Source organism: Desmodus rotundus, chromosome 6, assembly GCF_022682495.2.
Source record: "Desmodus rotundus isolate HL8 chromosome 6, HLdesRot8A.1, whole genome shotgun sequence".
Classification (NCBI taxonomy): Eukaryota; Metazoa; Chordata; class Mammalia; order Chiroptera; family Phyllostomidae; genus Desmodus; species Desmodus rotundus.
Genome location: NC_071392.1, coordinates 93,622,025 through 93,646,479, shown reverse-complemented (window position 1 = coordinate 93,646,479; position 24,455 = coordinate 93,622,025). Strand labels below are relative to the sequence as shown.

The 24,455-nt window shown below is 55.0% G+C and overlaps 2 protein-coding genes across 2 annotated transcripts in view; both read left to right on the top strand.

Moving 5' to 3' along the window:
* Window positions 1–763: 763 nt before the first annotated feature.
* On the top strand, window positions 764–14,999 carry PCMTD2 (protein-L-isoaspartate (D-aspartate) O-methyltransferase domain containing 2). Its single transcript, XM_024559469.3, has 6 exons — window positions 764–889; window positions 3,584–3,914; window positions 6,631–6,733; window positions 7,404–7,575; window positions 10,450–10,573; window positions 14,105–14,999. The coding sequence occupies exons 1-6, from the start codon at window positions 794–796 to the stop codon at window positions 14,488–14,490; spliced, it is 1,212 nt and encodes a 403-aa protein (XP_024415237.3). The 5' UTR covers window positions 764–793; the 3' UTR covers window positions 14,491–14,999.
* Window positions 15,000–15,447: 448 nt separating this feature from the next.
* LOC128781280 (histone-lysine N-methyltransferase PRDM7-like) overlaps window positions 15,448–24,455 on the top strand; it is a 50,356-nt gene continuing 41,348 nt past the window's right edge. The window contains 3 exon segments of the mRNA XM_053927400.1: window positions 15,448–15,514; window positions 16,526–16,647; window positions 17,701–17,763. Coding sequence (XP_053783375.1) covers window positions 15,448–15,514; window positions 16,526–16,647; window positions 17,701–17,763 — 252 coding nt within the window.

The window sequence follows — 24,455 nt, the reverse complement described above, 5'->3', positions numbered from 1 at the left end:
ATTCCTGTGCTTCCTCGCCCTCCGGCCTGCAGACTTGCACGTGTCTGCGTGTACTGAAGGGCAGCCCCCACCCCCGATCCTCCGTGTTTGACGCCCAGGAACCACAACGCTGCCGCAGTAGCATTCCTGTCTTCAGATGACACTGCCTGGACGCGGAGTCATTTGAGATGTCTTCCCTTGTCCTTTTCGGACGAAACAGCTCCGCGATACTGAAACCTGTTTGTTCACAGCTGACTTTGCTGGACAGGTTAACCGGGCCTGTCCCCACTGCGGGCTTCTTTGCTGGGGCCCGGGAAAGAGGGGTGATTCTGTCCCAGGCAGGTGGTGCGGGTGATGCGGGTGATACAGGATGTGTGTGGGGGGGGAGCAGTCAGGGGGCCGAGCACGGACAGGGGGTCCGGGCCTGGCCTGCTGCCGTCAGCATGCTCTAGGCGGGATCTATCTGGTCCTTCACTCCGTAGCCCCGAACGACCCTTCCGTGCCACCCACACCACAGCAGTCCCCGCCGCCTGCACCTGTCCATCGCTCTGCCTGTCGTGCTCATAGAGGGGTCCTGGCTCGCGGTGCGGCGCCAAGGCGATAATCCTCGAGCCCGACTGCGCTCTGACCTCCATATCCCCGCGGGGACAAGGCCCGCCCCACTGTCAGTCCGCGGGCCGCGACCTCGTGGGCGGGGCCGGAGGGCGGGGCGGGGCAGGGCCGAGCCCACCCCCAGCGCCGCTGTCCCGTCTGCGCCGGGACGGGGCGCACGCGCAGTCGAGCCGTTGCCCGCGCAGGCGCGCTGGGGCGGCGGATGTTTACGGCGGCGGAGGTCGGCGCGGCTCGGACTGGCGGTGGACGGCGAGCGGCGCCTGGGGAGCTGCGGGTCGCAGGCCGGCCGAGCCCGGAGGTACAGCCGCCGCCGCCGCCGCCCTGGGCCCCTCCCTGCTGTCCACCTGCGCCCGCTCCCTGGCCCGAGCGCCGGCCCCGGGCCCCGGGGCCTCCCCGCCCCACGCCGTCCCGGTCCCCCCGTCCCTGGAGCGCGTCGTCGCGGCCTCGGGGCGCGGCGGCTCCCTGAGTTCCGCGGCGGAAACGTTCGCGGTTAGTTTGCAGGCAAGTCGGGCGTTGCCGCGGGTTGGCGCGAGCAGTACGCGGGGCCTTCGCAGGGGGGACAGTCGCCCCCACGCTACCGGGGGACGCTACCGGCGGCGGCGGGCATCCCCGCGTTCCCGGTCAGAGCTCAGGCTTTCCGGAGGGGTCTCCGCTCCTCCCGCTGTTCTTCCGCCGGGGGCGCGTCTGGGCCCTGTCCCCCAGCGCCCCTGCCGCCCGAGTCACTGTGTCCCGCTCCCCCCGACGGGCGCCCTTCCCGTCGGGACAGCGGCCTCGGCGCGAGGCCGACGACCCCGAGGGCTGGACGGGACCCACGAGAGAGCCCGCAGGGCCGGGCCCGGGCCCGGGAGGGCCGCTCACACGGAGGGGCGGCGGGCGGCGTGTCCGGGGCGGGGGCAGGGGGGGCGAGGCCCCGGCAGAGTCAGCAAAGGCTCAGCTCCCGAGGGCGTTGCCCCCTGGAGAATCCTTCGCAGCCGCGTCTGTTGGGGGCAGAACACAGGCTTGTGGCCGGTCCTGGGTTCGAGTTCCAGGCCGCTGGCGGGTGCTGGTCGGCAGAGCAAGCGCTGGGCGGGTTCGCCCGACGGTGTGGAAGCCAGAGTGAGGGTGTGAGTGGCGGGTGGCGCCTGCGAAGAGGTTGTGCTGTTTGTACGGAAAAGCAAACGGACGAGCGCCCACACTGGCCCTTGCACACGGAATACACTGTCAGAGTGAGGCGAAGTGGGAGATAGGTGTGCGAAACGGAGCCTGTGTTTGCCGCGCGGGACGCAGCTGCGGGGTGACAGGCCCTGGGGCCCGCGGGGGACGGTGGTTCCAGGCGTTTTCCCGGACACGCACAGCTGCACCGTCAACCAGTGACCCAAATTTTCAGACGACTGTCCTAGACCAGGGGTGCGGACTTCAGCCTGAAAACTAAGTGGCTTATCCAAGATTAGATTCGACCTCATTAGCGCTTTATCCCGTTCCGTTAAACTGGCCTCGGACCAGACCTGACGAGGGCTCCCACACAAACCGGGGCTGCAGGCCTAGTGATCGGACCGTCCTGGCTGCGGGCAAAGTCCTGCCCTCGGCCCTACAGTGCTGGCGGAGGAGACGGTCCTCGGCCTGACTGTGGCGCGCAAGAGGCCCGGCCCCACACTGCTGTGCACTCGTGAGCAGGAGGGTTGTCACTGTGCTGGTCTCTCTCTGTCCTGGGGAAACCGCTCCCACCACGGCTCCCACTTGTGAGTGGGGTGTCTCCGTGCCCAGCATTGCTCACGATCCCCGTCCTGTTACAAAGCCGGGCGTTCTGAGGGGAAAAACTGCATAGTGACAAACCACAGTATGTGACGGGAGTTGGCCTCCTTCAGCAAATGTGTCAGTCTTTGAGGTCAGATGTTGTCCTTTTCCCCCAACAATTGATGAGCTGTCTGGTTACCATGTCGTGTGAAGTGCAGCCGAGAGTTTGAAGAAGTTACATGGAGTGAGTGTAAAATGGGAGCAGGCAATTCTTTATGTTTTGGAAGAATAAGACCTCTACAAAGCATTTTCCCTAAGAATTCGGTGAAGGTACATTACGTACCATCAGTTGGCCCAGAGGGAACACACGGTGTCGCTTTGTGTTCTGGAAGGCAGGTGGGAAGAAGGTGACAAGTGTCCAATTGCCCTTGCCGAGCTGGAAAGGCTGCGTGGCGAGACTTGCAAAGGGGATGTGGGGGTTGGAATAGCAGCTCCTCCTGCCCATGAACTGCAGCCTTGGAACAGGGTTCATGTTTGTTATGACACTGCCTTTGCCATAGTGGTCTGTTGGGTAACAGAGTCTGTAGATGTTGTTTTTGCCTGAAATCTGCGCACCGGGGTGTCCAAGTGAGAGGTGGTTGCGTCTGGTTGTGCGTGGGGCTCAGAGCTGCCGGGTAAAACACAGGACACCATGTACTGTTGAGTTTCAAATAGACAGCGAATACCTGTTAGTGCCCGTTGTCTACCTGGGTGTCAGTGCTTTACGCCTGAAGACTCACAGAGGGGGAGCTGCAGCCCTGGCAGTTCCATGTCGCAGCCACTGTTCCCAGAGCAGCGGGTCTGAGAAGGGGGTTCAGGCGCCTGCTCTGGCGTCTGCGTTTGGTGGCTTCGCCGTGGGTGCGCGTGTCCCTGTGACGGCAGCGCTGCATTCACAGTAAGTTCAACTCTTGAGATGCGGACTCGGTAGGTTGACAGTGCAAGAAAAGTGTGGAAATCACAGTTTAATGATGTTTTCAAGTTGTTAGATATGTTTTAAGTACGTCAAGTTCTTTAGAATTCAGTCAGTACTGTAAAGGACAGAGTTCCTTCTGTGTGGATACCATTGAGTTTATCTCCTTCCGGATCTGACGTCTTTGGGGCTGGGGCAGGTGCGTTGACCAAACATAATCCCTCTGTATTATTTTCAGAAATCAGTGTGCAGTGGGTGTGTGTTCCGAACTTTCATCGTTGTGCATTTACTGTCACTTTAAACAGCTCTTCTGAAATGTTTTGACCACAGTGTTGCCCTCTTGTGCTCGTGAGGATGGGCGGGGCCGTGAGCGCCGGCGAGGACAATGACGAGCTGATAGACAACCTGAAGGAAGCGCAGTACATACGGACCGAGCTGGTGGAACAGGCCTTCCGCGCTATCGACCGTGCAGACTACTATCTTGAGGAATTTAAGGAAAATGCTTACAAAGACCTGGCGTGGAAGCATGGCAACATCCACCTGTCAGCTCCGTGCATCTATTCGGAGGTGATGGAGGCCCTGGACCTGCAGCCGGGGCTCTCGTTCCTGAACCTGGGCAGTGGCACCGGCTACCTCAGCTCCATGGTGGGGCTCATTTTAGGTAATCGGGAGAGTCTGCAGCAGAAGAGAGGCGGCAGGCAGGGTCCTGTGCAGCGACCTGTCCAGCTGCCCTTGGCCTTCAGGCAGTTGTCTGGTGTCATTTACCAACAGTCACTGGGGGGGCCGGTGAAGGGAGGGCCCTGGGGCATCCCTCCCGTCCCTGCCCCTCCCACCTGCACCTCCAGCAGGTGCTCATGCTCAGCACCCCCTCTCCTGGACAGCAGAGCCCCCCTGACTGTGGTGCACATCTGGACGTGACCTGATTTTGTTGCCTAACGGTGTCACTCATCCTGCCCTTTCACTCTGTCCCCAAACTGAGAAAAATTAACTTGAAAGTCCCCTGGGAATTAAAGTTCTCTGGAGCAGTTTATGTTTGCTTTGGCATTTGCATGCTGGAATAGTTACTACCTGTATGTTTACTTTTAGATAAATTTCAGGATGAGAGGGATTTCACAAGTCATCTTATTTGAAGCCATTTAGCAACAGTGTCAGATACCTGACGATTAATTTAATTCCTGCTTAGGGTGAAACATGGTGGGGGAAAGGCATGTTAACGGCTGTCGTGGCTGAAAACTCTTGGGGGGGGGGGTCGTTTATTGAGGAGAAACGGGACCAGGTGCTGGGCATCTAGGCCAAACACTGGCAGCCTTGCTGGATGGAAAAGGAAATCCTGTCCCATCTCGGATGGATGGGGGCCCTTTTATTACGATGAGTTTGTAGGAGAAGGATACAAGTTGTTTTGAAGGAACTCACATTGGGTATAGATGGGGGAGGGGAAGGTGAAGCGGGCAGGTTCTGGGACAGGTGTGCTGTCCAAAAGGGTTGGCTGTGGGAGGCAGGCTGGCAAATTCACGTGTGAGAGAGACACAGGCGTCTGGTGCAGGTCTGGCGCTCTGGGTACCAGCCGAGACGGCGCCCGGGAGACGAGAGATCTCAGCTACACGCGGAAGGCGGGCACGCTGCTGGCTCCTGCCTGGGGCTCTGGTAGCTGCCCCCCACTCCTGGTCTGCCTTCCACTTTCCTGCCCGCTGTGATTTAATTCAGACGCCTCAGAACTTTTCTCTTGTCAGGCATCTGTTTCACTGTGAGCGAGGTGGCGCTGTGTTCCCAGAGGAGTGACGGGAGCGGAGAAAGCTGGCTGGGAGCTGAGGTGGGAGCACGGGAGCTGGGGGGTGCTGGGAGTCTGGTACCGTTTGATGTTTGATGTTGGTTCGCTGAGTATGGAGATTCCCACAAGGTTTTTGCCTGAATGAGATTTTGAATGTGGCAGATTTTAAGTGATAGGGCTTCCAGTGGTGTACATCGCAACATTGTTTCTGGTGGTTGTGAGAGCTGCTTTAGAAAATCTTAGCAGGAACAGTTGGTTTTTGTGGATACTGGGTGCAATTTTTTAAAAAAGGTTTTATTTATTCATTTCCAGAGGAAGGGGAAGGGAGGACGGGAGAGAGAAACATCAATGTATGGTTGTCTCTCACACGCCCCCTACTGGGGACCTGGCCCACAACCCAGGCCAGTGCCCTGACTGGGAATCGAACCAGCAACTCAGTCCACTGAGCCACACCAGCAGGGCAGATCTTTGTATTTTTTATAAGTTCATATATTTTGAATTTGGGTGAAGTTTTGAGACTGTAAAGTTTTTGAGGAGTCAAAATGGGTGTGGTTTTTCGGCCCTGCATTGTTCCAGGGTCAGCTGTGCTGAGAACCTCATTGGATGCTGGGAAGAGCGAGCTGAGGCAGGAAAGCTGTGTTCATCCGTAATGGACACGACACACTGCTGGGATGTGTTTGAAGGGGTAACTGCCAGTTTGCTTTCACAGGAGACGTCTCAGGTCTGCCCTGAGGGCGGCACACGTGGACAGTTGTCTCTGTCCCTGTTCCGTGTGTTCCTGGGGGCTCCCTCTTCAGGTCGTTCAGCCTAAACACTGTTTCTCGCAAATCCCTCCAGAGGTCAAAACCTCATTGGCTTCCCAGTGCCTGCAGATCTGAGGTCTAAAGTCCTTTGGCTGACACAGGGTCCTCCCTCCTTCTCACCCCAACTGCCTTTCTGCCTCGCCCTGAACTCGATCCCTTTCTCGCCACATTCTGTGTTTGTTTTGTGGGCTCCTGTCCTTGCTGAGGGCTCATTTGCGAAGATATTTCTTCTTCAATTTATGAGTTAGACCTTGAACTTTGGTTCAGACCTTGGCTTTTTTAAAAATCTCCATCTGAGGACATGCTTTATTGATTTTAGAGAGAGAGAGGAAGGGAGGGAGAGAGACATCAATGAGTGAAAGCATCATCTATCAGTTGCCTCTTGTGTGCATCTCAAGCAGGGACTGAACCTGCAACCTGGGCATGTGCCCTGACTGGGAACGGAACCCATGACCTTTTGGTCTACGGGACAATGCTCCGAACCACTGAACCACACTGGCCAGGGCAGACGTTGGCTGTTTCACATTTTCAAATAATTCTGTAGAAATTGGAGAATAAGCAGGCTTAGGCTTTGGAAAGCTGTGGAATTTGTAACTCAGAGAAGTGAGTGTTTTTGCTGTGAGGAGAGACTCCCCTGTATAAAGAGTAGCATGGTGATTTAGGTCAGCAGTGTGGTAAGATTGGAGAACCTTACGAATTCCCATCATCGCTCTTGCAGAGTCTGACCCTGTGCAGCTGATGAAGGGACAGTGAGGGGTGAGAGCCGTTGCTCCAGTCCTGGAAGTTGTCTTGTCTGAACCCTCTAGGTCCTTTTGGGGTCAACCACGGCGTGGAGCTTCACCCAGACGTGACTGAGTACGCAAAGCAGAAACTGGACTTCTTCGTCAGGACCAGCGACAGCTTCGACAGGTGAGGCCGAGGCCTGGCCCTTGGGGGGCTGCAGTGAGGACGGGACGCGATGCGGGGTTCCGGGACCAGGGCGTGCGTGGGTGTGTCCTCATGGTTGAAAAGTGTTTTGTACTTTCAAGGGTTTGTTAACTGCAATGCCTGAGAAGGGAAGAGAGGGAAAGAGAGTGTCCTGTTTGCTCCGTTTTCAGTGTCTCTGATGGAGACGTTTTGTCACCTGATTGTTTCTGAAAGAGAAGTGGTACATTTGCCTTTAAACAGTACTTGTAACTAACTCTTGCCATTTTTAAACAAAGCATGAAAGTTCTCATTCTGGGGATTACAAGTTTTGGAAAAACCAAATGCATTTCACACCCCCTCATTTCACTTGCGCAGCAGCCTTTGAATAAAATAACGAGTTAAACGCAGAGCAGAGATGAGGAAGGTCGGGGGTGATGCTTGGGTCCTGCTCACGATGCCCACTTTCGTGATCTGCGATTGGGATGTGCAGGGTTCCCATTAGCAGTAGCTTAATTCCGCTCGAGTCCGGCTCCCAGTTCCTGGCTGGTCGCGTTGTGCCGCGTTGCTGTGAGACTGCAGGTGAAAACGTGCAGCCCGGGTCGGCGTCGTGGACTGACTGTGGCGGCGTGGTGCAGGCCCCTGTCTGTGGGATGGACACGGCTTTCCCCGGCAGGTTTGACTTCTGCGAACCCTCCTTCGTGACCGGCAACTGCCTGGAGATCTCGCCGGACTGCTCCCAGTACGACCGGGTCTACTGCGGCGCTGGCGTGCGCAGGGAGCACGAGGACTACATGAAGAGCCTGCTCAAGGTGGGCGGCATCCTGGTCATGCCGCTGGAGGAGAAGGTCAGACCCCTTCCCGGCTGGCGTCCTTGTGCGCGACTCCCCGCCGGCGTCTGCTCCGGGAGGTCGGCTGTGTTTACCTGTTACCTTGTGACTACTGCCCGTGCCTCACAGAGGAGACAGGTGGGGGCAGTTGCTGGCTCCATAGAGCCACCCTGAGCGCCTGCCCCGTCTCTACCACCCCCCCCCCCACCGCCCACACACCCCCTGAGCTCCTGTGCCTGCTGCGTTGTGAGGAGGTCAGTGTGTTTCGGAAGTACTGGAGTGAGTCTGTTCTGATTGGCAGTCTGGTTGTGACAAGCTGTGCTCGTGAGTATTTTACCAGAATCCCTTGCGTGGTGGGAATCTTGCCCAAGTCTGCTGTTTGGTCCTAAATGTTCCCGTGTGTTTTCTTTTTCCTTGCACTTTCCCACTGCCATTTAGCTGCTTACACGCCCCGCCGTCTCCACACTGCTGTCCACGCCAACGAGCCCTCTTACCTCTTTGTTTGACCCCCCCCAAGCCCCTCCCGCCATCGCTGCCGTCCCGCTCGTGTGTCTTTGATACTGCGTGTAAATAGGACAGGCAGGCATGACTAGGTCGTTGGGGAGGATGTCTCTCTGTCACAAGAACTAGGAAAGATGGAAATGATAAAATCAGGAGAGTGTCTGTGTTTTTACAATTTTTGGTAATTAAAAAAAAGATTTTATTTGTTTTTAGAGAGGGAGGGAGAAAGAGAGGGAGAGAAACATTGATGTGTGGCTGCCTCTCGAGTGCCCCCAACTGGGGGCGTGGCCTGCAACCCCGGTGTGTGCCCAGCGGGAATTGAACCAGCGACCCTTTAGTTCGCAGGCTGGTGCTCAATCCCCTGCGCCGCACCAGCCGGGACAATTTTCTGTAATTTTTAAATGTCCACATTTAACTTATTTTGATTTCTTTTGCTTGAGAAGCAGTCATTCACCTTAGGAAATGAGTGGGTCAGGGATGCTGCTCCCAGCTTCCACTCCGACGGCTGAGTATGGTCCTCGTACCTGCCTGGAGTGTGTCGTCCTTGTGGAAACAGTGACTCTGCGTGTGTCGGAGTGCACGCGGGTTCAGGTGCAGGGGCTCGTGACTGTGACCTCCAGTCCGGCTGCTGAGGCGTGGGCCCCGGTCCGTGCCTGCGTCCCCGTGCGCAGACGACCGGCTGTGGCGTCCCTGTGAGGCACTGTCACAGGAAGCCTCCGTGAAGTGAAGACAGTGAGGGAATGAAGGAAAAATTTACAAAAGAGGCTTGTGAATCTCCCAAAATAAAAACAAATCCACTGACATCGACATGGCCCGGCAGGGCCGTGACCCCCCGGGAGCTCGGCTGCGGTGTGGGCTGGCGGGGACCACGTCCCCCCGCGTGAAGAAAACTTACATGTAGCGCAGCGTGCGCCTGTGTGAACACTCGGTTTCTAAAATGTGATCACACAGCCGTCACCACCCTGAACAGTTAGTAGTAATCTCCTAACAGTTCAGATGTCAGCTAGTGTTCAGGTTTTCACGACTGTCTCAAAATGCACTTGAACAGCTTATTTGAATGAGGGGCAAGGCAAGGCTTACGTGTTGCATCTGGTCGATGTGTCTCCCGAGCGTTTTCTCATCTGTAAGTTCTTTTTCTTGGCAATTTACCTGTTGAAGAGGTGGGGTCATGCGTCCTGCAGAGCTGCCTGCAACCTGAACCTGGGCGCCGCGCGTCTGTGTGCTGGTGTCGCCCTGTCCTTCCCGTGCGGTGCCCCCTGGGAGCTGGCAGCTGGGGTCTCGAACCGTCGCTCTGCTCTGCGTCAGCTCCGCCCGGCCCCCACTGCCCGGTTCGATGCTTGTCTGCCGTACTGGTACAGCCGTTGCCGCCAGCCATCTGACTCCTGCGACTGGTGGAAGATTCCCTGCTTTTGTGCCTCTTTGCGCCCCTAGAAATGTACAAAGTGTGGTGCCTGGCCTGAGTGAGTCCTGCTGTTCCCAGGAGGTCGGCCTGCTGTGTGAGTGCGTCTGTGCTCACAGACTCTGGGAATCTCGGTTGTGGGGCTGGCGCTGCAGCCCGGTCGCCGCTGGACGTGGTGCGGGTTCTCTTGCTCTTGCAGACCGCGAAGTGGGGGCTTGCAGCCGTGGGGGCTCACAGTGTGTGTTGATCACGTTTAAACGTTTGACGTTTGTTACAGTGAGCACTCCTTTTAAAAAATGTCTTTGCTGGCATTCAAGAACGTGAGTAACTTGTCTACCAGGCAGGACCGCTACTTTTGTTCCTGCGGTTCACGGCACGGGAGTCTCAGTTCTTGGAGGGTTTGCTCGTTTGGAGAAGAGGGCAGTCACCACAGTGCGTGGCAGTGGATCGCGGAGAGCGCTGCCACCGGCGGGGCCCTGCTCTGCAGCGCAGGAGCCCCGGCTCCGGTGTCCTGGGGTGACACCGCTGGGCGCTCTCTGGGGCTCTTCAGGACGCAGCGCCCATGGGCCCTGCACTCCCAGGCGCCTGGGTGCCCTCAGGGACATCGCTGCAATGCTGTGACCACAGCTGTGTGGTGCTGGGCGTGGTCCCCACGGACTGTAAGGTGCCCTGGCTGTCCCCTCCCCGCCTCCCCGACACTGAAGGTGGTCGTGTCAGAAGCCCTCATCCTTGTCTGCTCCTTCCCTCCCAGTGTCCCCAACCTTCTTCCTCCACTGCGTGTTCTCCCGAAACTGGGTGGGAGGGTGGGAACCTTGAGTGCGTTCCGACTGAACCTGTTGGCAGAGCTGTTCACCTCACGTCAGGGTCCCATGTCGTCGGGCTCGCTCGGGACCCGAGTCTGCGTATTCAGGTCACACGTGGGAATGACTGTGTTTGTGTCGAACCGACCAGTAGCTAAGGCCTGTGCACGCTCTCACTCTGTCTCTGGGCAGCTGACGAAGATCACGCGCACCGGCCCTTCCGCCTGGGAGACCAAGAAGATCCTGGCCGTGTCCTTCGCGCCACTGGTCCAGCCGCCCCGCTCCGAGTCCGGGAAGTCCAGGCTCGTCCAGTTACGTGAGTACAGGGGCCCCAGCGCAGCGTTTAGGTCTTTTAACCTCGTCAGAAGAGCCTCTCACGTTTGGTGCCAGGGCTCCACGCAATTGCTGTGTGACAAGTACTCCCATGATGCCACTCGGGGCTCAGGAGGTGATGGGCTCGGCCGCGACCTTGTGTTCCCAGCCTGGAGAAGTCCCATGGATGATGACGGTGCATTGTGAGGGTACGTGGTGTGGACAGGCCAGCTGGGGGGACGAGGGACAGGCAGGCAGGAGCCAGCTAGGAGCTGATGGGGGCTGTCCAGGCCAGGGGGGAAGATCAGACCTAAGACACTGGCCTGGACGCAGAAGGGCTCAGGGGAGGCCCACGGGACCTTCGCTGGTGTGGGTTTGCGGGAGGCTCTGGGCCCTGGTCTGGACTGCGCAAGAGCCCCGCAGCTGTTGGCCAGTGTCTGTGCACTGAAGCCGCAGATCAGAGGTCGCCAGAGGAAGGAGTAAGCATGCAGAGGGGAGAAGGGGAGGAATCAGGACCTTAGGAAGCACCACTGTGGCCAGGCGCGGGGGGAGCCAGGGGGAGACTCGGGCTGGGACCAGGCCGGGCCACCTTCCCTAGTGGCTCCTTGGAGAGGCTGGTGCTGGTGGTGGAGGGTCCGGTGGCCTGTTAAGTACTCATTTCAGCTGCTTTAGGAGTGGCAGCGAGTGGCAGGGTGAGCTCTGGAAGAGGAGGATGGTGGAACAGAGAGAAGGGTCGGTGCTGATGTGGGGACAAGGTGCTGAGAGTTTAGTCATGGGAGCTTCCAGGCTGCCCTGGAGTGTTGGGCGTTTGCTGAGACTCTGCACAGGCCCCTTTAGTTTGGCCAATAAAGTTCCAGACTGGAGAGCCCACACCATGGGCTGAAGTGGCCTGGAGCCTCGAGGTGCTGGGGGGAAAGAGCTGATGCTGACCTTGAGCTGAATGGATCCAAACCCTCGACACCTTGTCCTCTGGCTCCGAGAACCCTCGTGGGCTGCGTGTGCGGGGTCTGCCGGAAACTGAGTTGTAATCGCCAGGCTCGACTTTTCTTTGCTGTGCTTTGGAGTTTTTTGTTCTTTTTTTAAAAAAAGAGAGCTTTAAAGATTATTTATTTATTTATTCTTAGACAGAGGGGAAGGAAGGGTGAAAGAGAGGGAGAGAAACATCAATGTGTGGTTGCCTCCCGTGTGCCCCCTCCTGGGGACCTGGCCCACAACCCAGGCCTGTGCCCTGACTGGGAATTGAACCAGTGACCCTCTGGTTCTCAGGCCAGTGCTCAATCCACTGAGCCACACCAGCCAGGGGCTGCAGTTTTTGTTTTTTTGTTTTTTTGTTTTTTAAATATATGTATTGATTATGCTATTACAGTTGTCCCATTTTCCGCCCCCACTCCACTCCATCCTGCCCACCCCCCTCCCTCCCACATTCCACCCCCATAGTTCATGTCCGTGGGTCATACTTATAAGTTCTTTGGCTTCTACATTTCCTACACTATTTTTACCCTCCCCCTGTCTATTTTCCACCTATCATCTATGCTACTTATTCTCTGTACCTTTACCCCCCTCTCCCCCTCCCACTCCCTTATTGACAACCCTCATGTTCTAGTTGTTTGCCTAGTTTGCTCTCGTTTTTGTTTTATGTGTGGTCATTAATAACTGTGAGTTTGCTGTCATTTTTACTGTTCCTATTTTTGATCTTTTTCTTAGGTAACTCCCTTTAACATTTCATATAATAAGGGCTTGGTGATGATGAGCCTCTTCAACTTGACCTTATCTGAGAAGCACTTTATCCTCCCTTCCATTCTAAATGATAGCTTTGCTGGATACAGTAATCTTGGACGTAGGTCCTTGCGTTTAATCTTGGGTAATGTAATTATGATGTGTCTTGTTGTGTTCCTCCTTGGGTCCAGCTTCTTTGGGACTCTCTGAGCTTCCTGGACTTCCCGGAAGTCTATTTCCTTTGCCAGATCGGGGAAGTTCTCCATTATTTGTTCAAATAAGTTTTCAATTTTTTGTTCTTCCTCTTCTCCTTCTGGCACCCCTATAATTCGGATGTTGGAACGTTTCAAGGTGTCCTGGAGGTTCCTAAGCCTCTCCTCATTTTTCCAAGTTCTTGTTTCTTCATTCTTTTCTGGTTGAATGTTTGTTTCTTCCTTCTGGTCCATACCATTGATTTGAGTCCCAGTTTCCTTCTCATCACTATTGGTTCCCTGTACATTTTCCTTTGTTTCTCTTAGCATAGGCTTCATTTTTTCATCTGTTTTTCGAATAGATTCAACCAAGTCTGTGAGCATATTGATAACCAGTGCTTTGAACTGTGCATCCGATAGGTTGGCTATCTCTTCGTCGCTTAGTTGTATTTTTTCTGGAGCTTTGAAGTGTTCTGTCATTTGGGCCATTTTTTTTTTTTTTTTTTTGTCTTGGCGCGTCTGTTACTTTAAGGGGCGGAGCCTTAGGTGTTCACCAGGGCGGGGTAATGCTGGTCGCTGTGCTGTGATGCTGTACGTGGGGGCGGGGCCGAGAGGGAGCAAGGGCTCCCACTTCACTCTCCTCCGGATTTCAGTCTTTCACTCCGCTACCCACAATCAAACTGGGCCCCTCTGGTGCTGGTTCCCGAGTAAGTGGGCCTGTGCACACTCTAGGCCCCTGTGGGTCTCTCCAACAACCTCTCCTGTGAGGCTGGGAGTCTCTCCTGCCGCCCCAACCCCCAGGGGCGCTTTCAATCAGAGGTTTGAGGCTTTATTTCCCCGAGCTGGAGCCCTGGGTTGCGCAGCGGTCTGCTTCTCTGCCCGCCGTTCGTCCGGTTTATCTGTGGGCGAATGTGGTGCCGCAATGTGCTATCCGCCACTCTGCCTGCCCCACTCTCCGCCACTCTGAGTCCGGCCCTCTGGGTTTATCTGTGCAAATGTGGGACCGCAGGGTCTGCTAGTGCTCGGACTGCCTGCGCCATTTGTCCCACACTCCGCCAGTCTCAGTCCCGCCACAGCCACGCGAGTCCTCTCCACCCCAGTGCCGTCTCCGCCCCTCCTACCAGTCTGGATGAATGATTATTTTCTGTTTCCTTGGTGTTGGTCCCCCTTGCTGTTCAATTCTCTGTCAGTTCTGGTTGTGCGAGGAGGCGCAGTGTGTCTACCTACGCCGCCATCTTGGTTCTCCGGGCTGCAGTTTTTATTCTTAAAAATGTTGTGGATTTGCTTTTCTCTGCTGTAACAGAAACAGAAACGGTCAGTCTGTAAAGTGCTGTGAACACGCTAAGGCGGAAGTGAGCGTGCTGGACGAGAGGGTCCGTGAGTGGACGCAGTGTCCAGAGGGATGAGACGCAGAGATGCAGGAGAGCGGAGCCAGGCTTTGGTTCTGCCGATGAGGCAGTCGGCAGGGCTGCTCCGCCGTCCCTTGTCTGAGTTCAGGGTCATGTCTGTGCGTGAAGCGTCTTCTGAAGAGAGCTTACGGGCTGTGCTGTGTTCAAGGACACTCGGGTTTCGGGTGGTTAAGCCTGTGCTGCCGCCGCAGACGCTAATGCCTGTCCTTTGCCCCGCAGCCCCCCTGGCAGTCCGCAGCCTCCAGGACCTGGCCCGCATTGCCATCCGGGCCACCATTAAGAGAGTCGTTCGCCAGGAAGCGGGGAGCGGGAGCGGGAGCGGGAGTGGACTGAGGGCCACCCCCAGACTCAAGCGAAGGAGAGCGCGCCGCCGTCGGATGGAGACCATCGTCTTTCTGGACAAAGAGGTCTTTGCCAGTCGCATTTCCAGCCCGTCCGAGGACAGCGGCTGTGAAGGCTTGGAAGAGGGGCAGCAGGAGTCAGAGGAGCAGAGCCCCGCTGAGACGAAGCCCGAGCCCCCAGTGAACTTCCTGCGGGAGAAGGTCCTGAGCCTGCCCCTGCCGGACCCCCTGAAGTGCTACCTGCTCTACTACAGGGACAAGTGAGCTGGGCAGGCGGGCGGGCGGGTGGGTGGGCACTGCGGACTGCCTGGGGCAGCGAGCACCCTGCCTGCAGGTCTCAGCGTCCACGCTGACCCTAACGACTGTCCGGAGTTTTCGTCGAGGGGAGGGTTTCTGTAACTGTGAATCTGACAAGTGCAAGTATATGGGAGGGCCTTTTCTGAAAAGGGACAGAGTCTCCCGGAGAAAGGCGTTTCCTGCCAGCTGCTGGGAAGCGTGCGGAGACCTGCGCTCCTTCCCTGCGCTGCAGACACACCCCTGCGCTGCCAGGGACGCCGGGGCTGGTGTTAAGCGGGGCTGCGTGTGACACATGAAGGGAAGCCCAGGTTTGTGAGTGCACGGACTCTTGTGTGGGTGTGACGCACGTGTGTCTAAGTGTGAACTGGACGTTATCAGCATCTTAGTTCCTGGCCCCAAGGTTCAGTGACCCTACCTTTCCAGAGCGGGACATGATTGAGAAGCCCCCTTATTTTAAGTAAATGAAGTAACTCTTAGGGGAGTTGCCAGTTGTGTTTTTTTTCATTGTGTTGGGGGAGGAGGGATGGAAGTGTCAAACCGCCAGATGTCAGGAGTTCTAGAAGAATCCCAAGAGATTTCTTCCTGACCCTTTGTTACCTTTGAAAGAAGCCAGGTCCAGTACCCAAGGGGGTGTCCTGAAGAGGGCCACTGGTGCAGGCCACGCCCCTTCGGCCCCAGTGGGGCCCTGTGACTCTTCAGTGGTCCTGGGAGACGGAGGGTCGCTGTGCGTGGTCCCAGGGCCCTTGGGGGGGCGTTCAGACCGTGGGCGGGGCTCAGGACTCTGACAACCTGGGTGCTTGCTTTTTCTTCTTTTACTTCATTCGGCTGCTGGCTCTGCTGACAGTGTGCCGCACCGTAATTTTCTCTCTCCGAGTTCTGGAGAAGAGCGTTTGTTAGCTCTGCAGTGTCTCTTGAGACACACGCATGTCGGAGCGGCTGCGTGGCAGCGGGGCGGTTCTGGCGGCTGTGCAGAGCCTCCTGCCTCGTCAGGGTAAGGGTCCAAGAGAAACGGGGCTGTCAGTCAGAAGCTGCATCACTTCATCCAGAACATCAGCTCTTTTCCACATTTTCAACCCGAAGGGAGGAGCAGTGTCAGGTGTTAACAGTGAACCTGAGCTCACCGACACAGGGGGGAGCCCCGTCCACGGCGGTGTCACCCTGGGGCATTGCTGAGGTGCCGCGTCTCCGGTTTTAGCCACTTGACTGAGTTCTGGCTATTTTTTCACCCAATTGCTTTTTCCCAAGTGACTGGACCATCTTTGTCCCAGGATGCTGCGTGCGGGTGAGGTAGTGCAGAGCACGGGGCGTTGTCCTGGGTCTGCCGTGCAGAGGCTGCTCCACACCCGCGTCTCCTGGCCTGCAGCTCCGGGCCGAGCGCCACGCTCCGAGGGGACGGTGTCTGTCTGCCGGCCTCGCTCTGACACTCTGCGAGGCCTCTGGGGGATGAGGGCGTTTCCGGACGCGCTATTAAGTACACGGTGTCCGTGACGTCTGTCACATTATGTTGCCTGCCTAAATTTTTCTCCTGTGATTGTTTGTGGATTCTTTTATTTCCACCCGTGCTTGCCTCGTAGAAAGGCAAGACGTAAGACAGGTTTTACCCTGTACGTGCTCACCCTTTCCTGACGTTTTATATTTACATACTGTCAGTTGTTTTTAAACCGGAACTTGGTTAAAAACATAAAGATACAATGTATATGAAATAGCTTGGTGTTTATCTTGTAAACATAAAGGAGAACTGTGGGTGGTTTTCCTGTGCGCCCCCGTCAGCAGCTCCGCGAGAGACGCGGCTGTGTCTCCAAGCAGATGCGTCCTGTGTGGTCTGCTGTCGGCCCCTGCTGGACAGCCATTGGCTGCCGTGTTCTGAGTGGTCCGTATTTTTATATGTGACCTCTGTCTTGAAAGTAGTAAAGCCATAGAAACGTACGGAACAAATACCAAGCATGTAATGTAAAAACCAGCTGTGTGCGTGAACACACTTCTGCCAGCCCGGGAATTCCAGGGTTGACGCAGGACGCTGGAAGCAGGTGTGAGAGAGCTGATGAGGTGGAGCAGCGCCGGACGTCGGTGGTGGCCGTCGAGACATTAGACATTGCAGCCGCCTCAGCGCGGCCTTTGCTTCCGGTGTGGGATAGAAATGCTCGACCACCTTTTTTTTTTCCAAAAATAAACTTTTTTCTCTCAGAAGTGTTTTCTTTTGCTCTGTATATTATTGCCACTCTGGTATGTGAAGCGTGTCTGGGTTACTTTTTTGGCACAATTTTCCCTCATTGTGAAAATGGGGGCAGATGGCTGGGCAGTGACAATGCACCTAGCTGGCAGCGAAGGGGGAGGGTCAGGGTTCAGGGCTGGTTTGGGGTCAGGGGTTAGGGACGGGTCATCTGGATCAGGGTCAGGACTTCAGTGTTTGAGGCACACGATTCGTTTTTCCTTTCAAAGTCCGGTTTCTCCTGCACACCACTGCCGACTGTTCCAGCCCATCTGGGCGACTGTAAGGAAACGCCATGTGCGGATTTCTGGCAGCTTCTAAACCGCAGGCGGGTGGCTGGGAACTCCGAGATCAGGGCACCAGCAGGTTATGGGTCTGCAGTCAGTTTCCCAGCTTGCCCTGTCTCTCCCCTTTGACCTCACATGACAGGAGGGCAGTGGAGCTTTCTCTAAAAAACTTTGTATTTTCACACTGGGGAGGGGGGAGGGGAAAAGCTGCTCCTGTCCTGGCTGCATGGTGGCAGCTTCTCGATTCGGGGTTGGGGAGCTCGAAGGGGACAGAAGTGGGAAGATCCAGGCGGAGGTGCTGCGTGCTGTGACAGTTAGAAGGGCGCGGGCTGGAGGCCCCCACGCCCTCCATCTGGTTGCAGGCCGTGTCCTGAACCCTGGGCGGAGGCCGCCCCACTCTCTCCTGCTGCCTGGGATTGCTGACGGCCGGTTTGGTGCAGACAGAGGACCAGCGTGGGGCGGTGGGAGATGCGAACAATCTCAGAGCATCCTGGCCAGGCGCTGGGCCGCTGCTGCCCCTGCGCAGGAGGTCATGGTGGGAGACCCGGGCTCGCAGCTCTCTGCACGCTTTTCATTCCTTCAGGTGGGCCCCGCCCTGGAGAACTGGTGACCTCGCAGCAGCCCCACGGCCCCACAGCCTGTGGCTGCCTGAGTACTGTCCTCGGGCAGTGTCTCTTGCAGAGCCCGGTTCCAGCCACAGCAGTGCCTGCTGGTGGAAAGCTGGAGAGGGGCCAGCTGGAGAGGGTGAGTGTCAGAGCCCCCGCCTGCCAGGGCCAAAGCCAGGCGTCAGTGGGCCTCTGGTAACGACCGACCTCTTCCTGCCATCAGACATGTGTTCGTTTGTGTTTCCGCAGTAAGTGGGTCCGGTGCACTGTAATCAAAGGGTCCTGGTGGCCACGTTAGAATCTGTGGTCCCCGAGGCGCCCTCTGCACAGGCCTCACTGGGGGGTGCCCAGCCAAGGAGGTGAGGGCACCGGGTTGGGCCACATAGGGGAGCTGCCCAGCAGCTCTGCACTGTTCCTTTCCTGTCCCGGGGACAGCGGGGTGGGGGGGGAACCCCAGAACAGTGAGGATACCACAATGAGCAGGGGAAAGAGGGGCCTGGATGGGTAATTTCCCTGTATTTTCCTTATTTTAGGGTCCATTTTAATAATATGTATTTTTACTAGGAAATCACCCATTTACTCTAATTTTCCAATTACTTGGCTCTTAATTTCCCCTCTCTGTTTTTTTGTACAGAAATGTTAATATGCAAATATTGATACATTATCATGAACAAACGTCTGTATTTCACTCAGTTTCCCGCATTCGAGGCTCAGTCTCGGTGCCGGCGCCTCCATCTCTTAGAGCCCTGGCTCTCCAGCCAGGGAGGCTGGGGCTGGCCTCCGGGGTCCCTGGTGACGAAGTGGGGTGGGGTGGTCTGAAATAGAACCAGGAGAAGGAAGTGGGGCCTGACAAAGGGTCTCAACATCGTGCTGATGATGGAGACTTTATTCCCTAGGCTGGGGTGTCCAACCTTCTGGTGTCTGTGGGCCACGCATTAAATTCACGAACACTAACGAAAACTGATGGCAAAAAAAAGGTTTTAAGTAAATTTACGGTTTTGTGTTGGGCTGCAGGTTGGTCTCCTGGGCTCGGCTGTGTTGGGGGAAGCGGTCGGTAGTTTCAGAGCTCATTCTGCTGAAAGGACACTGTTTGCTAAATTCTCAGTTTCTCTGGGGCACAGGAAATCACGGAAGGACATAGAAGGGAGGAGGGAGGGAGAGTGAGGCTCACCACACGTTGGGCAGGAGCTGAACTCCCCACCTCACCGAATCCTCCCAGATGCCCTTAGAGGGGCTGTTACCCCGGCTGGCAGAGGAGGAGGCTGAGTTTTCGTTCATTTGCCCGAAGTCGCACAGCTGGTGGGCGGTGGGGCCAGGAGGCAGCTCTGCGCCTGTCCGGGACTCAGGCTCTTCTCCGTGAGGAAACAGCCACTCCAGACTCCATGCTGAGCCTCTAGGAAGCTCGTGCCGGGCCAGGCCTCAGAGGAAGGGAACACGGGCAGGAGGAGACTGGCGCTCTGCACCGAAAGAACGGGTGTTAAGTGGTGGGGGGACAGGCAGGGAGTAGATGTGGGGAGGTCACTGTTACAGGAATCTGGTGCTGGTTGTGCCCCTGTGAAGGGCCAACCCACCTCCTCCTCCCCCCTGCCCCCTTCCCAGCTGCCTGCCCCAGCCCCACCCCAAACAGCCGCCGGGCTGAGTGCGTGGCATTAGGTCACGTGCAGGGTTTCTTCCAATGGGACGACCAGCATCCAGCCCAAACCTGCAGAAACTGGGATCTCTGTCTGTCCAGGGTGTCCTGTGAGCTTGCTCTTCTGGCCCATCTCGGCCCATGCAGACCTTGGCCTGGGCTTTGCTGGAATCAGCCTTCAGTTTAAATCCGTGTAAATTGCACCTGACACGTGTCCCTGCCTCATGTAGCAAATAGCAATAGGTAAGATGAGTCACGTGAGATGATTCCGGTCCGGAATCGTACCAAAGTGAGCTCACTGCCGAGTCTGGATACTCTGGATTCTCAGAGTAGAGAAAGTCTCTCTACTCTGCATACTCTGGACCTGGACGGGGAGTACCCGAGCCCTGAAGCCGGGAGAAAGGCCTTGCTGCCACCTCGTGGCCACCTTGTGAATAGCACCTGAGCGGGAGCAGTGAGGGAAACTGTCCCAAGGGGATGCGGGCCCCCCCCCCCAGGCGTGCGGGGGGGCTAACCCTCGTGCACCTTCTGTCTGTGGGATGTGACCACTGTAGGCGCCTCCTGGAAGTGGGCTCATTCTTTGTCCCTTTTGTTTTTTTTTCACTGACAGCCTAAGGTCTGCAGCATTTTGCCTGGCCTCCTTCCTTTTAGAGGCTGAATTCAGGATCGCGCCAGCTGCGGGATGTTCCGGTGGACGGGGAGGGGCCTGCCACCGCCCGGGGGCGCGCGGGAGGAGCACCACGTGCGCTAGCGCGGGGGTGGGGGGGTGGGGGGGTGGGAACGAGGGGTCTCTGCGCTGCGTCCTCGGAAGGCGGCTTCTCTCCTGATGCTCGGCACCCCGCTCTGTTTCTCCACGGCGCTGACGTCCATGCAAACAGACGTAGTTATTCCTACCCTGGTGGCAGGGAGCCCCGCGGAGGCACGCGTGTCCTTACCAGGGTGTGTCCCGTGTTGCACTCGAGACGCGCGCCCCCGGGCCCGACTCCAGCGGACGCTTCACACGTGTTCCCCGAGTGCACGCGCTCCCTTCCCGGGCCGACATTGTTCCCCGCGCTGGGCTCGGCCTCCCAGCGGTTCTGACTGTCCCGGGGGTCCGGCCGGTCCCTGGGCCCTTCTCAGACCCAGCCTGTCCCCCCCCCTCTCTTCCCTCTCAGCGCCCGCAGGACAGGAACGCGCCCGCGGACGAGGCCGCGTGGGCGGAGGGGCGGACGGAGGGGCCACGGGTGGGGGGGGGCGAAGGTCTGGTGACTGAGAGCAGAGGGGGTCGCTGGCCGTGCCTGTCCGGGAACTTCGAGAACTTCAGGAGGAGGAGGGACCTGGATGCTGCCCGGTGAGCGACGGAGGGGCCGGGAGGGGCGCTGCGGCGGTGGAGGTGCGGCTGCGATCCCCGCGGGTCGGGGTTCAGGCTTCCGCGGGGCTGAGCCCGGGTGGGTTGGGAAGGGCGGAGCGTGTCTGGAAGGAGGACAGGCCCCTGGTGCGCGGTGCTGGGGAGCGGCGGGTACCGGAGAGGGTTGAACCGCGGATGCCTGGGGGAGGTTTGAACCTGTTGCGTTTGGGGCGGGAGGGGGAAGGGCCCGCGAGGAATCTGGGCGGGATCGTGAGAGACTCCAGGACGCTTTGGGGAAAGGGCTGTGGGGTGGAGACGGGACACGGGGCCGCGCGCTCCAACAGGTTTGGGGTCTCTGCTTTATAGCTAAATATAGTCATTAAAAAAAAAGTTCCAAGTGTGCTTGAAAAGCATTTTTAATTTACCTTTTTTTGTTGCTGCTTACTTAAACAATGAGAAAAAATTGTATTCAAAATTCTACACCAAGAGTTAAAAAGAAACTGGTATCATTTGATGTATATACATTTGCAGATATGTCGACGTGCACGTTTCCGTCTACTGTCTCTGGATTTAATTTACTATTTTAGGTTCCAAATATGGGCACAAAACTTGTAAATGTTCAGCTTTTATTTCTGATAATGTGCATTTAAGGGTGAAGAATTTTTTCATAAGTTTTGGTATGCAGTATCTTTATCACCATTCATTTTCAATTATTTTGTAATTCAATTTGTGCTTTATTTTTGAGGTTGTTGAGGAGTGTACTCCCTAACTACCAGACGTAAGGGCTTTCCAGTCACCCATTTTTAGTGAATTCTAGCTTAAGTGCAATAGGAGCACTCAGAGAAACACGTTGTATATAATTTCAATGTTGCAATGCTTGTTGAAACTGGCTTTATATTGGCTTGACCAAAAGATAAAAACTTTTGGGAAGATGGAATTATGAAGATGCCTGCAATATTGCAGAAAGCAGTGGAACAAAACGGTGAATACGTTGTTCAATACAGTTATTGGTGAAAACGAAAAACGTCTCTTTCATTGTGTCTTTACCTAAAAATCGAATGAACCTTTTGGCCAAACAGTACAGTTTTCCAAGTGTGCATCTCTGCTGCCATCTCGTGGGAATTTCAGGAATAACATGTTAGTGGCAGGTGAGCAGGAAAAGTGGTTGAGTGTAGTAGAACATCAATGAATGTTGATTGCAATGTTATTTAGACATGTATTTAGTAACTTAAATATCAGGACTTAACTAGTCAGATTTTGTCCCTCATTTCTATATTAACAGCAATAACAGTAAGAAATATACTGTATACAATTTCAGTCCTTTGAAATTTGTTAAAACTTGCCTTAGCACAGGATGGTCCCTTTGAAAATGGTCCCAAGTGTGTCTCTCTGCTGCCATCTCGTGTGTCACTTGGGAATAACAGCTTCGTGCAGGCCGGCAGGAAAAGTCATTGCCTATAGTGAATTATCTACTCAGGGTTCGTGGAATGTTATTTGAGAAGTGTCTTTCATTACATTTAAATGAAAGGACTTTCTAGTAACCTTTTGTTTCTCAGTTCTACATTAGCAGCCATGAGGGTGAAACATATTTTCTATAATTTCAGTCCTTTGAAGTTGGTTGAGAACTGATGGATGGTACAATATAGTCGTTTTGAAAAGGTTCTGTTTGTGTACTGCTGCCATCTCGTGGGCATTCTGGGGAATGACACCTTATTGCAGGTCAGCCGGAAAAGTGGTTGATTGCAGAAGAATATCAACGATTGTTGATGGCAGTTGTATTTAGAAGTGTATTTCAAACGTCTAAGTGTAAGGACTTTCTAGTTACCTCGGGAATGGTTTCCAGATATATGGCCAAGGGAACAATAAACGTGATTTATGTGACATTTGTTGGAACTGGCTTTATAATGTAATCAAGTTGTTAAAAGTTGCAGGTGTGCTTCAAAATCATTTGTCATTGGCTTTTTTGCAGCTTCCTTAAACAACGCAGAAGTAAAAATTTATTCATAATTTTGCACTAGGAGGTACAAAAAACCCAGTAAAATATAAGCGCCATCATTGTATGTATGTGCCCTTCTGGACATGTCTACAGGCTCGTTGCCTCCACTTTGCCTGGACTTTGTTTACCATTTTAGATTCCTTGTATGGGTGCAAAACTTGTGCATTTTAAGCTTCTGTTTCTAATGTGTGCATTCAAGGGTGAAGATTTCTTTCTCAGGTTTTGGTCCGTAGCATCTTTAGCATCATTCAGGTCAAGTTACTTTGTAATTCCAATAGTGGTTCATTTTGGAGGTTCTGCAGGAGTCTATTTGAGAAGGTCTCTACAGCAGAACTTTGTCCTCATCCTTTCCCTGTGAGTGCTAGGTCAAGTGCCATTAGAGCAGAAAACATATTGTATAGTCTTTCGAGGCTGTGATGATGGTTGAAACTTGCTTTAAATGGGGTTGTCCAAAAGGTCAGTTTGGCCCCTACAACTGCACCACCTCTGCGTCACCCCCAGCATGTCACCTGGCGCCGGTCCCACATACTTGCCTTTAATGTCATTTGAAACTGTTTCTTAGACAGTATCGTAACAGCTGTCATATCCTGCTGGGATGAAAAACCTCATGACAACTGGTGAGTGTGCATGTGGCCCTCTTCCCACTGAAGATGCATGAACATAAGGAACATTTTTGGCCCCTCAGGCTGTGTCATTTCCAGAAAGGTACAAGCGGAAGTATCAGGCAAGAAAAGATGCTTGGTTGTACGGAGAAGATGCTGAGTCTGATGGAACATGTGAGAAGTGGGTTGCAAAGATTCACGTGGGAGATTTCTCATGCACAGTTGCCCCATGGGTAGGCAGACAAGGTGCAGTGGAGAGCCATCCAGGGCAGACGTTAACAGAGGACAGACCACGTTATGGCACGCGGGAGACAGGCAACATAGTCCAAGTGTCCCAATCAAGCGTCGAAAAGCATTTGCAGCAGCTTGATTATGTTAATCTTTGATGTTTGGGTTCCACAGAAGTCAAGCGGGGTGGTGGGGGTCCCATCTTGACTGAATTTCCACATGAAGTTCTCTATGGAAATGGAAGGGAAACATTCCATTTCCAAGATAAAGTGTGAGGGGATGAACTGTTGATATTTGAGAATAATGCGGAACAGGATATATTGAGGGAAGCCCAGGAACCACCAGCAGCCCCTCCAAAGGGTGGTCTTCATCCGAAGGAGGTGATGTCCTGCAGTGGGAGCTCCTTGCAGAAACCCAGCAGGCTTCTCCCAACAATGACTGATCTCCGTTAGACCAAGTGAAAGCCACCTGAGGGAAAATGTCCAGAATTTGTCAGGAAAGACAGGGAAGCTTCAGGATAAGGCAGGAGCGCACACATTTCTCTTTGGTGACCAGGGGAAAACTGTTCAGCCTGGCTGGGCAGTCAGGATTCATCCACGGTCCTCACCAGAGCTTGTGCCTTTGCATGACCCTTTAGTTTGGTCTTTGAGAATTTCTCTTATTGGAAAGGAATTTCCCTTCCCTGGAAACTGCAGAAGACACTTGGAAGAGTTCCCTGGTCTGAAAGAGAACAATGTTGTGGGACGATGGAACGGTGAAGTAGCTTGAAAGGTGGCAGAGAGCAGTGGAACAAAACGGTGACAACGTTGTCCAGTAGTTGTTCAGTCCTGTTGTTTGGGAGAAAATGGAAACTGTCTCTGTCATGGCATCTGATGGTGAAAAGTGAACAAAATTTTTGGTGAAGCCGATATAGTATGGTATGTGTTCCAAATGTTGGTCTTTGCTGCCACCTTGTGGCTATTTTAAGTAATGACACCTCAGTACAGGTCAGCAGGAAAAGTGATTCCATGGAAGATCGATGACTTTTGATGGCAGGGGTATTTAGAAG

Excerpts from the sequence above, each read along its gene's own strand:
- PCMTD2 (XM_024559469.3), top strand. The coding sequence starts at position 794 with ATGTTTACGGCGGCGGAGGTCGGCGCGGCTCGGACTGGCGGTGGACGG. Across the intron at positions 890-3,583 it reads CAGGCCGGCCGAGCCCGGAG|TGTTGCCCTCTTGTGCTCGT; the intron begins GTACAGCCGCCG and ends TTTTGACCACAG. Across the intron at positions 3,915-6,630 it reads CATGGTGGGGCTCATTTTAG|GTCCTTTTGGGGTCAACCAC; the intron begins GTAATCGGGAGA and ends TGAACCCTCTAG.